This window comes from Phoxinus phoxinus (genome assembly GCF_949152265.1).
Source record: "Phoxinus phoxinus genome assembly, chromosome: 11".
Classification (NCBI taxonomy): domain Eukaryota; kingdom Metazoa; phylum Chordata; class Actinopteri; order Cypriniformes; family Leuciscidae; genus Phoxinus; species Phoxinus phoxinus.
Genome location: NC_136886.1, coordinates 25,561,100 through 25,577,563, shown reverse-complemented (window position 1 = coordinate 25,577,563; position 16,464 = coordinate 25,561,100). Strand labels below are relative to the sequence as shown.

The window sequence follows — 16,464 nt, the reverse complement described above, 5'->3', positions numbered from 1 at the left end:
AAAGCGCTGACACGTAGTTAAAGGTGATATCGCATATAAGAATAGAAACCACAGCAAATACAATTTAGAGATCGACAGCTTAGAGATCGACTGCATTTACACTATCAGTCAATGTATAATTTTTTCCACAGGTATCTGGCACAGGATTATTGTTTTTGTTTTGTGTGTGTAAAGGCACAATACGGCTCAGATAGAGCGCACTCTGAATGATCACTTTCCTTGCACTCAGCAGATGGAGGTAACAGTTTAAGCTCTCATTAAAGGGATAGTTCACTTTGAAATTAATTTTTGATATGTTTTAGCTTACCTCAAGGGCATCCAAGATGTAGGTGTCTTTGTTTCCACAGTATTTTCAATTTTGATATTTGTTGGTCAAACCGTTGTTGTCTGACAGTCATATTATGCAGGTCTATGGGGTCCACCTCAAAGAGCATGCACAGAGAAGTCAAAATTAAACATCATTTAATGACTCGTAAATGTAAGTACACATTGATGGCCTAAGACACGAAACGAGCGGTTTGTGTGAGAAAACGAACAGTATTTATGTCGTTTTTACCTCTTGTAATCACAGTCACGTCCAAGTACTCTGAGGGCGCGGGCGCTCCTTCTATGTGACGTGTACGCAGACTGGTGCATATACACTAGATTTCGCATTAAAGACATTCGTTCCAATGAACTGCCAGAGCCCGTCTACGGAGAGCCTGTTCACTCCCTAATATTAAGTCCTATTGTACCGAATTTTGGTTGTAGTTCCACCAGAGTTCTACTGGGGGCGATCACCCCCGAGTGCAAAATGAATGGGAGTCTATGGGGCTAGACGGCTAAATTTGTCCCTTTCAGCCGATTGCCGTTGAGAAATCTCAGATTTGATTGTAGATTTGGCAAGTTCAACATGGGTTATAGGTCGAAAATTGAATGAACGAGTACTTATGTCCTTTCGATTTCTTACAGGTTGAGTTGTTGTTGTCCATAACACGCTAGCATTCTGCTAATGAACGCTGATTGGTCAGTGAAGGACTGGTTACGACCAGAGATACCGCTTGATGGCATTGTGGTATCTGAAGCGGGAACAGAATGTATTCTAGCAGAAACTCTTCTAGCCCGTGTATTTACCTGTGTCAGCTGTGCTGGCGATGCCTCGAGAGAAAAGAAAGTGCAGAGCGCGAAAGCACCACAGTGACTGAAGGATTGCCGTAAAGCAGTATCTCTGGTCGTACGATGTGTATGACGTCATTGACATTTTGAAAGACTTTTTAAAGCAAATAAGTGACTCTAAAAAATCTAACACCCAGCAATGTGCAATTTCTTTGCATCTCCTTTCGAATACAACATTCAAATTACTAGACAAAAAATTATATCTTGAGAAAAGTGGATTTTGAGGGGTATAGCTCCATAGACCTCCATTCATTCTGCACTCGTCCTGTGAGCGCCCTCATATGGAATCAGAGTGGAACTGCAACCAGTCAGAAGCCGGAAGTGTAGCGAGAGTGAACCTTCTCCCCTTATTAGACATTCTCTGGAACTGCCGTAGCCAAGGCGACATCTAGTGTATACATCTATGCACCAGTCTGCGCACACGTCACACACCAGGATGCGCTCGCGCCCTTAGATCACTTTGGACGTGGCTGTGTTACAAGAGGTAAAATCGATATAAATACTGTTCGTTTTCTCACACAAACCGCTCGTTTCGTGTCTTAGGCCATCAACGTGTACTTACATTTACGAGTCATTAAGTCATGTTTAATTTGGACTTGTGCATGCTTTTTGAGGTGGACCCCATAGACCCATATGACTGTCAGACAACGACGGTTTGACCTAAAAATTTCAAAATTGAAAATACTGTGGAAACAAAGACACCTACATCTTGGATGCCCTTGAGGTAAGCTAAAACATATCAACAATTTATTTCAAAGTGAACTATCCCTTTAAATCACTTGTTGAATCAATCTTTGGTGGCGATGTAAAAACTCAGTCTAAATTAGATTTTAGGTACAGATATTGTGCTGTTTAATGCCGCATTGATCATTATCCTTTGCTAAATGAATCAAATGCTGTGTTTGTTGCTAAATAGGCTATATAGATGTTTGCTTTCCTTTCCAACACTTGGGATACAAAGTATAATAATAACTAGTGAATGTAAATAAGATAAGCATCAATGGTTTTGTGCATTATGCCTTTCAGTGTTATAGCCTACAGTCTGACCAGGTTAAATTTTTTTTTCAAAGCCCTGCTATTGAATCAGAAAACATCAGAAACCTGTTTGTTAATTGTAATACTCAGTCCTTAATGTGAAAACACTGCCATCTGCTGAGAAACGTCTACATTACCACAAACTGATTTTTATTAGTAAGCTACTAAACTGCATTCCACAAAATGACAGCATACCTTTCCGTTTAATCACAAGACACTGGATTTTTATATCAAAGTATTTTAACATGGTCAGCATTCACCAACCACAAAACATCCTGAAAATAGATACAACTAAAAGTTTTCACTTTGTGATTTTTGTTTTTATTTTCAACTGCACATGATCTGTCATATTGCTCCTTTTTGACCATTTGAAAATTGACAAAATGACTGTAAACCCCACAGTTCCTCACACTTCATCCATTATCACTCTCCTTAAAACAGTGGAACATTGCAGTTGCAGCTAGAACTCACTTTGAAAAACAGTAAAACCTTACACTAATTATTAAACACTGCTAACCAATTTTACCTGCTTTGACTTTCTGGCGTACTGAGTTTTCTTGTACGTCATTGCCTCTTGTTATAGAGAAATCTATAACAAAACACCCTCCATCCTGTCAATTTATTTATTTATTATATTCAATCTCTTTTGTCCCATCTATGATTATAAAGCACTTAATGATGGTGAATAGAGAAGGAACATCCTATGACAACCTAGTTACTGACAGGATGGACGGTGCTACATAAAATTCCATATTCTTATGGCAAACACATTGCATTGGCTCTTTTATATTTCCATAGACAACTGCAAATAACTGACCTCCCTTTGACCAATAACATAATCCATATCAATTGCAGGAGCTGTTTGATTCACACACATAATGGCAGCACTCATGGCAAATTTTTACATGTATTGGTGTTTTAATCTAAAATACTTTTTTCTCAATTTCTTCCACATTCATGCCTTTTCATTCTAAAACACCTAACAATGACACAGTGAACACATTCAAATAAAGACAAAAACTATAACATACATTTTACATCAAGAGCTTCTCAAAACCTGATTTTGATATTTTAGCTAAAATAATTCAATTTGAACTTTTAAGTCAAGTTTTTCTTTTCTGTAGACTATACACTATTTTTAAATATTAGTTATGAGTAATACTGCAACAAAAATAAATATTCAGTAAATGTCATGGTTTGTCATAATACATTTTAGACCAGTACAAAATGGACCTACCCATGCACTCAAATAGTATGCAACAAAATGTTGTTGTATATTTGTCACTGACTGGGGCAAAGCTGTGAATGGGATGTTGATCACAGTTCAGAAAAAAAGCTAAACATCTAGTACCACAGCCAGGACATTGTGGGTAGAGGCAGTGGGATATTTACTATCCATATGGATATCTCAGCAGAAAGGTTCCAGTGACTGCAGTGTAGTTGCTAGTTCCATGTCCACAGGCAAGTGTAGAAAGTCTTTTTGTAAGGTCTTTTTCAAGCCTGGGGGCAAGGTGAACTTTATTTTTTGTGTCATTTTTTGGACCACTTTTTTACCCCAACAGATTTGGTCTGTTATTTGAACTTTGAAGATGAAGTGAAAAGCTAAATTCTGCAAAATGCTTTTCTGAGTAACAGCAGAGCAAACTAAAGTCCTCTGATTTCAGAGAAAATGACTTACTCTTGTGAATCTTGCAAGCAAACATGCAAAATCTTCACACTTTTCACATGAGGACACAGAAAGAGTTTTTTTTTTTTGTACTTTTTTTCTTTTTCTTCTTTTTTTCTACCTTTGGTTGTTCAATCACAATAATGGCATTTTTATCTAAATTTAATTTTTTTGTAAAGTTCTTTCTCCTGATATGGAAGGCCAGAAGGACTACCTTCATCCCTGCCATATACACTTACTACCTTAACCCTGACACACTCTTAATCTGCTTTTCAGCAATATCTTTACTAAAAAAACAGCATCATTTTCAAATCTTCACAAAGAAGAAAGAGTAAGAGCCCAACCCCCAAAGTTATTCAACAAAAATAAAGTAATACAGTATGTAAAAAGAATAATCCACTCTGAAAAAATAAGATAAGAATAACCAAATCCTCTTTGGTGATAAAATTCACTCATATGGAGAAATCAAGATGGTTGCTGGGCAGCCACTCAAGGTTTCTGAGTGTTCAGCATGACGTTGGAGACAAAACGGATAATGTCTGAAGCTGAAGGCTGGTCTGGTTCCAGCTCAGCAAACAGGTGACTCACATTATCAGTTGTGCTGCCTTGTTTTCGAGCCACAAACCCAAACAGTCTGCATTATAGACAGAGTAAATATGTGTTAGAGCAATATATGTATCTCTTTAACACAATTTTTGACAATGATTTAATGTGGCATACTCACTTTGCTACACCACCCTCTGCTTTGTTCCACCTGTGAGAACATGAGTCAGAGGATCTCATTAAATTTAATGTCAAACATATTTCTGAAATGTACATGGATCATGCAGAAACGTCAACTAAAATATCTAACCAAAACACTCACGTTCTGTCTTGTGGGTCCAAATTGCAGTATGTTATCATGTTGATCGGGTAATGACGTCTGAAAAAAATCCTTCAAGGAAAAATAACTTTGGTTATACAAAGAACACATGCTTGATTTAAGACAACAGTTTAAAAAAAATAATCCTATAAAATCCACTCACTTCCTCTGATTGTCAGTGAGTGTGATGCCCTGTATGGACACTTTGAAATGGACAATGGTTGCCAAATGAGCAGATTTGGCAGCAAGCGTTTCAGTGATGGCTTTTGCCACAGCCTGAGGACCGGTCAGAGATTCCATATCCACAGAGTTTATGTACAAAACATTACATGCTAGGGGAAAAAGATAAAATAAGTGCAAAATAGAGGCTGCATACTGAAACTTGTTTGTCTCAAACAACACCAAAACAGTATCATGCAAAAAACAAAACAAAAAACAAACAAACAAAAAAACAAACGTCATAGCTGTTCTGAGGTAAAAGCAGAGGTGTAAAGTCCAGGATCAGAAAGTAAAAGTCCTCCTCAGTATTTGTTCCAATCACCTGGATTTGCTAATTAGCACAGTTTTCAGCCAGGATATATAATTAGTGAAATCAGTTCATGGGTGGAATAAACATATGGCAGGACTTTTACTTTCGGACCCCTGGACTTTACACCTCTGGGTAAAATATACTAAATATAAACTCAGCAAAAAACGTTTCAGGTTACGTCTGTAACCATAGTTCCCTGAGAAAGTGAACGAGACAATGCGTCGATAACGCTTTGGGAAACGTGAATGCGTCTGAAGCATCTATGTCAACTAGTCCAATGGAAAAAATGAGCATCACGGGCGGGTGACGTCATGACCAGGAAGAGATAAAAGCGCATCCGGTGAAACCGGCATTAGCTTCGAAATTGCCGAAGCAAGTCGATCACAGGGATGCAGGAAGTATGGCAGGGCGACGCATCATCTCGTTATCTTTCTCAGGGAACTATGGTTTCAGACGTAACCTGAGACGTTCCCTTTCGAGGGAACTCGCGATGCGTCGATAACGCATTGGGAACGAGAATACCCAAATTGCAATAATTTCAAATGCCTGAGTGTAAGCCTGTTATCAAAACCACACTAAGCACTGAGCACGTGAGACCCTGGGGCAGCATCCAGGTCCAGCCCGCCGCATCACAAACGTCTTGGAGAGAAACTCCGGATATTAAAGGACAAGTTCGGTATTTTACACTTAAAGCCCTGTTTACAGATCGTATCTGATGAAATAGAACGGTTAAGATTAAAATTTGGACACATGCTGCTGTCCCGAGAATTTTAGGTTTATTTAGCTTTTGTGGACCTATTTTGCCAAACGCGTCACACCCGTGATTCTTCCGTTGAGAGCTTGAATAATAGACACTCCACCCCAGTTGGTGGCGATAATGCACCTTTGCCAATTGCAAGCAAACCGCTGGCATTTCATTGAATACACAGAAGAAGCAGAAGAAGCGAAATAAACCTAAAATTCTCGGGACAGGAGCATGTGTCCAAATTTTAATCTTAACCGTTCTATTTCATCAGATACGATCTGTAAACAGGGCTTTAAGTGTAAAATACCGAACTTGTCCTTTAAGGCTTTAGAGGCTGCCATACTCCTAGTGGAACAAGCTCTGACCAGCAAAGGACATGGCTGGCCATAGGACTCATAAGCAAGATAAATAGCCTCGACTATCCACTTGCTAACTGTCTGCTTAGAGGCAGGAAGACCTTTCTTGGTTGATCTAAAAAAGACAAATAACTGATCGGACATCCTCCATGGAGAAGACCGATGAACGAGCACTGGACACAAAATGTTCAGCTTTTCCTGGTCCGAAGAAGTAAACGGAAGAGGACAGAAAGCCTGCAGCAAAATAGGCCTCGGAATAATGGTTGGCAGGTGGGAAATACCGAAAGGGCCTGAAGATCTCCGACTCTTTTGAGCACTGGTCTTCAATCCAGCTCCTGGAGGGCCACTGTCCTGCAGAGTTTAGTTCCAACCTGCTTCAGCACACCTGCCTTTGTATTTTCAAGCGATCCTGAAGAGGTTGATGAACTGATTCAGGTGTGTTTGATTAGGGTTGGAACTAAACTCTGCAGGACAGTGGCCCTCCAGGAGCAGGACTGAAGACCAGTGCATTTGAGGGATGAAATTGCTAGTAGAAAAATGGTCTTGGATGTAAGACATTTTTCTGAGACCGACTCTAAGGGCTCAAACGGAGCCCCAGATAGGCCTTCTAGTACTATTGCCAGGTCCCAGGCCGGCATCCTAGTGCGAGTTGCAGGCCTTAGCTTCAGGGTGCCACAAAGGAAACGAGTGATAAGGGGGTCTCGACCCAACGATGTATCACCCACCGGGGCGTGGAAAGCCGCAATGGCCGCCACGTAGACCTTTAAGGTGGATGGACATAGACCTGATGCAAAGCGATCCTGCAGAAACTCCAGTACTGTGCTTACTGAACAGTTAACCGGATCCCACTGACGCTGGTGACACCAAGTGAAAACTTTCCATTTTAAAGTATACAGTTTCCTTGTAGCAGGAGCTCTGGAGCTTAGAATGGTCTCAACAACCTCGTTAAGAGACGAGGACCCCTCATAGGCCAAACCCATAGTTTCCAAATCTCTGTTCAGGGGTGAAATATTGTACCCCCGGCCTGAGACAGAAGGTCTCTCCTGATCGGGATCTCCCAGGGAGGACCGTCTAGGTCTAGGAGATGAATCAGGTCCACAAACCAGATTCGACTCGGCCAGCGTGGTGCTACTAGCAATAGGCTTATTCCGTACAGGCGGACTCGCTCCAGAACTCCTGGGAGCAGAGCAACAGGGGGAAATACGTACAGCCGTAGCTTCGGCCACGTCGAAGCATTTGTCGAGATCGCAACTCGATGGCAAAGAGCTCCCAACACCGGACCCTGGGACAGGGTGATCTTGATCATACGAAGTGGGTTTCGCCTCGGGGAGAACCCCATGCTCCACTCCCAAACACATTACACAAAGCTTGTGTGTGTCCCCACCCATTAAATAACGCGGGCAGGGAAAAGCACACAGTTTGTACAATTGTTGCGCCATAATAGATACATGTAACAGACAACAATAAATATGACAGACAGAGTAACACAGATCGCTTGCTGAGGCAACAGAAGCTAATGCCGGGTTCACCGCATGCGCTTTTATCTCTTCCTGGTCATGACGTCACCCGCCTGTGACGCTCATTCTTTCCATTGGACTTGTTGACATAGATCCTTCAGATGCATTCACGTTCCCAAAGTACGTTCCCAAAGCGTTCCCAAAGCGCTATCGATGCATCGCGAGTTCCCTCGAAAGGGAACACACACACGTGTAACCATGGAAACATCTCACAGCAAAAACTGACACATCTAGTGGACTCCATGAGGACAAGATGCACTGTAGTACTTAAAATGGCTGATGGCCACACCAGATTCGGACTGCTACTTTTGATATTAACCTTTTAAAAAATAAATAAATGTTAAATAGATATTAACATTCTGTTTGCGTTTTAAATATAAAATTAATTCAGATGGCTGTGGTGGTTTGGCAGTCAAGTCAGCTGCTATAACCTTATTTCAGGACCGGTTTCAGGTGCACATGGTGAAAGTACTGTAGTAGATGATGTTCATAGCCAGTAGTCAATCTAAAATTATCATGCAAACCTAGGATATGAGGTGCCATATTTACCATACAAATCTTCAGTAGGTTTAGGATTTCCTGAATTGGTAGGAAATTGTCAAGAAATTAGGAAAAAATAAGATATATAGAGAGCAATAAAGGAAGTGAAACAGAAAAAAGAGAGAGAGAGAGAGAGAGAGAGAGAGAGAGAGAGAGAGAGAGAGAGAGAGAGAGAGAGAGAGAGAGAGAGAGAGAGAGAGAGAGAGAGAGAGAGAGAGAGAGAGAGAGAGAAAAGACTCACCTGCTCCCTGCATTAATAAATCCATGGTTGAACAAGTTGGTGTTGCTAACTCCAAGGCCTCTTCATTTGGATCTGTTCACAAATAAAAGTAAGACACAAAGACTCAAAAACCAAAGACTGATTTGATGAAATACAAATTGACACAGTGAAAAAAACAGCCAGTGTTTAGGGAACACAAACAAAAACACAATCCACTGATAAGAGGTCGATTACAGAGGCTGCAGAAATGGGGTGACAATGGCATTCTCACCTCTTGTAGGAATCATAAGCTTGCATGGAAGAGCCAGAGGTGTGATGGCATGTTGATATACGAGAGCAGACAGACACCCTGTAAAGACACACATACACACACAAAAGACAAGTTACAGTTCACTAACAAGCTGATGGGTGTAAGACTACATACATAGTATTCAAAGGGTACCAATTTAAGTCAGTGCAATATACAGTAGACAGAAATACAAATGTCTGTCGGAATTCATTATTACCAAAGTATGGTTCGTTTGGACAACCCTTAAGTCTCACGCCCTTGGCACTGGTTTCAATCAAGAAGTGTCGTACCAACTCATTTGTGATGTCTCCAACTTCAAGGTAAGAACAAAATATAAATGAGGAGGAAGGTCTGTTCAGTGATGACTGAAATGATGACACAGAGTTATTTTACCTTTTTTGTTCTGCTGCATCATTGGAGGGGGAGAGGCTACTTTCATGGCCAAACCATATGCTCCTCTGAATGAGTTACTGTCTCGAATGACAAATGCTCCTGGTTCACGATCTTTAAGAATACAAATGGCTGAAATATACAAATGAGAAAATGTGTCACCAGTCAGTTATACTTTCTTATAAAGGTAAAACACAGTAAACAAAAAATCTTCTGTAATGACCAAAATGGAGCTTTGACAGGGCTGGGCATTTCTAGTCCTCGAGATCCACTTTCCTGCAGAGTTGACCTCCAATCCTGATCACTGTTTGTCACGTTCAGATTTATTGTTTTTTGAAAGAATTATTAATCATGGACTTGCCTGTTTCTTGGGGAAATGTAATTTTAACACCATAAACCAGATGTTAGACCAATAGAAAGAAAAAGAAAAACACAAACAGTATCTAATACATGTGAATAAATGTTCATGAGTAGAATGCTGCACTGTGATAATGTTTTTGTTGTTGTTGTAAATATCAATCAAAATGAAAAATCTCCCAAAACAATTATCAATAGGCTTAATTCAAACATTAGGAGTATTTCAATATTATACACAGCAGGCATCAACTCGGGCATCAAAATGATCTCAGAGTTTCCCAGTAGTAAATACCACTTGAGAGGTATGTCCAATTTCCAACTAGGAAACTCGTATTTACAAAATTTCCAATAGCACGTGAAGGCAGCATAAGCTCTGCAGGGAAGTGGATCTCGAGAGCCAGAGGTGCCCACCCCTGTGTTTTGATATGGCCACTCCTGTGACAGAAGGGTTTTGTGCCACTCTACACAGTTTCAGAGAAAACAGTATGTGAAAACTGATATTAAATATCTCACCTTGTTCCCTGGAGATTTCTGGTTTGTACCAATATTTGGATGTATCTTGAACAAATTTGATATTCAATCTAATATCTGGAGGTCCATCAGCTGAAAAGAATAAATAGTTTGCTGAATAGTTTATCAAACAAGTACACATCTGTTTCTTTTAGTGATTTAATTTACATGGTTCCTAGCTGGATTTCTTATCTTACCATATATTGACGTGATTTCAGGTCCTTGCGTTGGCAATTGTGTAGGAGTTGGAGCTTTCCTACTTTCTATGATGTCTGCTGGAAAACTTTCAGAATTTCTTGCAATGGATCCCGCTCTTATGTCCAGGGGCAAAAACAGTGAGGGGCTACAGGATTGCTCTAGGGCAAAAGTGGGGGTAGCAGGTCCAGGCTGAACCATAGAAGTGGTGTTTTGGCTGGACTGTGTCCCATGTCTCTCATATGGAGTGGCCTGGCCCCTAGATGGAGCTTTGTGATCTGGGCTAGAGGCAACTGGAGCAGGTGAGGGGTGACGGTCTAGCACAGGACTTGGCGGGATGAATTTGCCACTACGACCCAAAAGAGGACTGTTGGGAGTGGTTGGTTCACTGCTGCCACTGGCTGTTGGTATACGTCGCCCCAAAGCAGGGCTGCTCTGACCACCAAACCTACGTTGAAGGGCAGGGCTTGGTGGTGTATTAGTGGCCACCGTACGATGGAGTGTGTTGGGACTTCCTGGAACATGATGAACACCCATGATGTTAACAGTGGCCTCATCAGGGTTAAGGTAAGTAAAGGTGTCTGGAAAGAGAGGAGCCCGGATGGGCTCAGATGGAAAGGCAGGCTGACTGTCAAAACTGTTTGAAAAGAAAAGAGATAAAAAGAGAAAGTGTGAGTACATAAAATAAAACAGATACATTTCACCCAAACAAATGAGGACATATTTTTGTGTTGTAGTTCTTGAGGTAACTATGTAATTACAGATGCATTTTAGCACCATATTCAGAGTAAAAAAAACAAATTTGCTCACATTTCAGGCACATGTTAATGCTGTGATAAGTAATTAATGGTAATTCTATATGATATGTCATAATTAATAGTTCTTAATGAGGATAATCATATTTAGTAATTATTGATAATCTAATAAGGAACTATCTCAGTAATACATTTGTTATTACTTACTGATTAGTTATTCTTGTTTCCATATTAGTTAATAGTAGTAGCTGAAGTGTTAATGTAGCACTATCCATTTGTCCTGCAGTGCTTCCTATGACAGACTATTATTCAAATGTTTTACCATATTTTGGATTTGAAAAGGGGACGGTGGTCAGATAACAACACTTACCCATCAGAACAAGATTTGTTAACTGGCTGAGGTGGGTTGAAAGTGTGGGCAGGAGGAACTGGTCTTTCAAAAGCAGAGGAGTATGGATGCTGCAATGGAGAAATCAATCCTCCTCGGACTCCTGTTCCCATGAAACCATGTGGCTCTATAAGAAAAAACCAAAACATAAACAAGAAATATAACTTGGGAATAATGAAAACAATATATATATCTGTGAATAAATGTCTTCCACTGTCTCAACATTATATGACACAAATTTGGGCAGTATGTGATTAAAGCTCTAGGATGAGTTCAAAACAGTTGGTTTTTAACAAAATTCAAAATGGCAGATAGAACGATGGGTAATATTGTATTAGGACCTGGTCTTGATGACCAAAATAGCTGCCCGGAGGCTTTGAAAATATGGCCGCCGAGTGAACAGACTTTTCTTAAAAGGGACTTTGGCTCAGGGCATTGTAAAAACCAGGGGTAGCCGACCCTGCTCCTGGAGAGCAACAGTCCTGCTGAGTTTAACTTTAATCAAACACACCTGAACATGATTCAGACAGGTGAGTTGGAGCAGGTTGGATCATTAAATATGTATTTTTACACTTTATGCTACCTTATTAGGACAAATGTAAGGTGTTTGAGCATGTTTATTTATCATTTAAATTTTATTGTGAAAAAACTTTCAGAGTCACCTAGCAGAGTCCTTTGTCAAAATATTTTTACACTATAATACTGAAATACCATTTCAATAGAACCCACATAAACAAGAAGGGGTTTACGAAGTGTATGGAATGTGTAGCATTCTTGAGCATGACATAATGTCATTGTATGGGTTTCCACTGTCATCTCAGAAAAAATACTCTTACCTTCCATACCATCACTAGAATCAGAATCTGACAGACAGCGTCAGACATAAAAAGAGAAAGAGGAGCAGTGACAGTTTTTTTTATTTATTTTTTGTATGGGGGGGTTATAAGAGAATATTTACAGTGTGAATGTGGTGAGAATGCAAAGCAGGAAGGCAGTGACAGAAATCAGCACTCCAGATAGATGAGAGGTGTGGGGCAGAGGGGTATGTATTATCAACGCATTCTCATCCTAGGGCATCATATACTGACACTTTTGACATTTCGTCTACATCCAACGCACATGGCACCCTTTAGCGTCAATATGACACGCACAGAGCTTTGTTCGGTTATGGTTGGGTTTAGGTCTGGGGTTTGGTTAGGGTTAGACCGCTAGGAGGCGCCTTCTGGCCCATATCTATCTGCGTCTCATATTGACGCTAAAGGGTGCCATGTGCGTTGGATGTAGACGATATGTCAAAAGCGTCAGTATATGACGCCTTGGGATGAGATCGGGCTGTTATTATGTAATGATTAATAAACCAAGCAATACACTTAATACATTATTACAAAATTGGAAAATATAAAACTAGTATATACAAATTTCAGTAATCCATCACGTTTATAGGAACTCACCTGAGCTGCTTTGTTGTACTAGAGCTTCTGCAAGGTTCTGGACCTTCAGGCCTGTGGCTGGCAGAGTGGGCTGCCCAGAATGGCCTATTTAAACAAAAGGGGAGAGAGGCAGAAAAAAAAGACTTTGATTGTCAGGTGTAAGCTCTCCATCTCAAATGTTATACATATTTGAGGTAAATAATGTCAATAATTTAAGCAGTAAGGAGGTGCCCTTGATTCATGCAAATGGCTAAACTTAGAAGCCACGAGCAATACATGAATCAAGCAGGGAAATATACAAGTGATGAAAGTGGAAAATATAAGTTACTTTAAGTTTTATAATATGCTTCCCTTAAATCATTAGCTTTGCTTGAAGCAGCTAAACTACTCACAATATGCATATGAAAAGTATAGCTAATTTCAGAGGTGTTTACAACAAAATCAGTTACTATGTACTGACACATAGGAGCAAACCTTGTGTTATGCATGGACCGCTTCTCACACCTTTAAACATGCTGATAAATAAACAAATAAATAGGTCAGGGTAAAATACATTTAAGCATTCCGCATTTAACCTTGCCACAGAACGTCTCGGTTACGGATGTAACCCTCGTTCCCTGAGTAGGGAACAGAGACGTTACGTCGAATGACGACGAAATGGGGTTTGCTTAGAAGCCTATCATCTTCGAAAGAAATAAAACGAGCCAATGGCAAGGAAATGCCATGGGTCTGTGGGATTTGCATAGCGTAACTCCGCCCCACCGTGTGGGTATAAAAGGAGGAACGCTGCAACATACAGATATGTTTCTTCGCTGAGGAGCCAAGACTGAACTCAGGCTGTTCCAGCGGAAGTGGCAGGGAGACGTAACGTCTCCGTTCCCTACTCAGGGATACACATACACATACACAACTTACAGAATACACATATGACCCGGAGGGGGGTACAAACGGGGTACATACGGTGTCCAGCCCGCAGGGTGGAATATTTCAACCCCAGGGGTGACAGAGTGGCTTGCCAAGGGAAAGACACATGCTCAGAGAGACTTACAGTGGAAATACACATGTGGGGGGTCACCTAGAGGGGGAGCCATGCACATGGCGGCACCTAGCCAATCGCGAAAGCTGCCGGAGGCATAACTCTGGCGTTGACGTCATCAGCGCTGGAGGAATTCATGGCTTGTGAGGCTCACTTGAGGAGAATATCGCACGTATCCAGTCCGTGGAGTGGAATGGCGAGCAAGCGAAGACACCTGAGCGGGTCCTAGTACCGGCTGGTTGAAGCGAGTACACTAGGGGTGTGCATTGGCACTGCCCTCACAATTCGATTCGATTACGATTCACCAGCTAACGATTCGATTCGATTCGATTCTACGATGCATTGCGATGCATCAAAATTCTACTGCACACAAGGCAAATTTTTCATCAGTCATGAGGCAATACAAGCAGTCATATATTGAACAACAGATTTTATTGGCTGCTATGTGTGTATTATCACTACCATTATCACTGCTGTATCTTTGACATAAATGTCATTAAACAAAATAAAATTGAATGGTAGCTACAGGGTATTGTATATGGCATTTTCAACCCTGAAAAAGAAAACATAAATCACTGCTTTCTAGGGCTGTAATCTCCCAATCGATTAGTCGATTGTTGGTCGATACGTTCTGGCTTGACCAAAATTCTGATTGGTCGATTTTTTGCCGCGTTCATTTCATCAGTTTTGCCGCGTTCATTTCATCAGTTTTGCCGCGTTCATTTCATCAGTTTTGCCGCGTTCATTTCATCAGTTTTGCCGCGTTCATTTAATTCGTTTTGCGCGTTCATTTCATCAGTTTTGCCGCGTTCATTTCATCAGTTTTGCCGCGTTCATTTCATTCGTTTTGCGCGTTCATTTCATCAGTTTTGCCGCGTTCATTTCATTCATTTTGCGCGTTCATTTCATCAGGTGGAAAGCACTAATTGCTAATGGGGGTGTTTAACAGTCTGTCTTCAGAACACCCCCCTTGTTTTCACTTCTTTTGGATTATCCCAACCCACTGGAGAAGAGAGACAGATTGAAGAAAGTAGGCTACTAAGGTTTGCTGAATTTTATATATTTAATTGAGAGACCGTTTAATTCATAGTCAGTCCTCTTCTACCATGTCAACAAAGACATCGGCAGCATTTTTTTTTAGAAGACGGGAACATATTATTGGAGCCCAATGCGCGCACTCGCGCAGTGCCACTGTTTGTATTAGTTTTGAGCCTATGCTTTATTTTTCAGTTATGCACTTTATTTCGTTTTTGCTCTTGATCTGGTTTGTTTAATAAATATATATTTTTTATTAAAATGGACGTGCCTTTTGTGTTTAAGAGTAAAGCTTTAAGTTAATAATAGTCTATTCGTGTCTCAGCCGCGAAGCTGCGCTCCTGTGTTCAGCCTCGTCTTGTTAAGTTTCCCATTAACTTCGTAGAATCGAAATGTGCCCAGATGTCCGCTTTTCCAAGCTTTGGGTGCGTTTTTAATTACCCGTCTATCGCGGTCATCTCCCTCCGCCTCCGTCTTGATTGTTGTTGTTGTTATGCCCACGGAAGTAATAAACTTCACAACTTTATTGTCCAACTCAAGGCCAGAAAATAAACAGTGACATAATCGATTATGGCACTTTGCCGCATCGATGCTGAATCGTGCATATCCCGCATTGCGATGCATCGCCGAATCGATTATTGTTGACACCACTAGAGTACACGCGAGGACACTCGCTCCACTCAGAGATTGTAGAATCTGGCGAATGTGTTGGGTGTCAAGTCAAGTCACCTTTATTTATATAGCGCTTTTTACAATACAGATTGTATCAAAGCAGCTTCACAGTGATAACATGAAAATAATACAAAAAACAATTTCATCATCGTCCACCTTTAAGGCAGATCTATAATATTGTTGAATATTAAATGTCCCCAACTAAGCAAGCCAGAAGGTAAGAAAACAGCGGCAAGGAACCAAAACTCCATCAGGTGACAGAATGGAGAAAAAAACCTTGGGAGAACCCAGGCTGTGTCGCCCAGCCTGCATCTCAGCAGATGTCTGTTAGCGAGGCACCATGCGCTAGAGCCCAAGAGAAGGCCACACTCCGGGTGGAGTGGGCCTTCACACCAAGTGGGCACAGTCGACCTTGCTGCTGGTAAGCCAAAGCAATTGCTTTGCTGGCTCTGCTGGCTTTGCTGGCTTACCAGGAGCAAGGTCGACCGTGCCCACTTGGCGTCCACTATCCAGTGAGGCAATCCTCCAGAGGCAGCACTTCCAGGTTCACCACCTGGTCCCGGAAGGGATCAGCACGACACTGATCGGGCATTTTCTGGGGTTTGAAGAATTCAGGAAGAAGGTCTGAAGAATGCTCTTGACTTCAAAGCGAAAAGATATCTGCATGTTGCGGCGTTCCACCGTTCGCGGTGGGGCGGAGTTACGCTATGCAAATCCCGCAGACCCATGGCTTTTCCTTGCCATTGGCTCGTTTTATTTCTTTCGAAGATTATAGGCTTCTA

The 16,464-nt window shown here is 41.2% G+C and overlaps 1 protein-coding gene across 1 annotated transcript in view; it reads right to left on the bottom strand.

The window, feature by feature from the left end:
- Nucleotides 1-3,085: 3,085 nt before the first annotated feature.
- The window catches only part of tns1a (tensin 1a), a 116,576-nt gene continuing 103,197 nt past the window's right edge, over nt 3,086-16,464 (bottom strand). The window contains exons 20-32 of the mRNA XM_079627942.1: nt 12,961-13,044; nt 11,492-11,636; nt 10,369-11,003; nt 10,175-10,264; nt 9,308-9,436; nt 9,132-9,227; nt 8,897-8,974; nt 8,647-8,718; nt 8,415-8,444; nt 4,882-5,050; nt 4,722-4,790; nt 4,581-4,610; nt 3,086-4,490 (exon numbers count right to left, since the gene is read on the bottom strand). Of these exons, the coding sequence (XP_079484068.1) occupies nt 4,346-4,490; nt 4,581-4,610; nt 4,722-4,790; nt 4,882-5,050; nt 8,415-8,444; nt 8,647-8,718; nt 8,897-8,974; nt 9,132-9,227; nt 9,308-9,436; nt 10,175-10,264; nt 10,369-11,003; nt 11,492-11,636; nt 12,961-13,044 (1,772 nt within the window). The 3' untranslated portion in view covers nt 3,086-4,345. The remainder of the gene's footprint in view (nt 4,491-4,580; nt 4,611-4,721; nt 4,791-4,881; nt 5,051-8,414; nt 8,445-8,646; nt 8,719-8,896; nt 8,975-9,131; nt 9,228-9,307; nt 9,437-10,174; nt 10,265-10,368; nt 11,004-11,491; nt 11,637-12,960; nt 13,045-16,464) is intronic.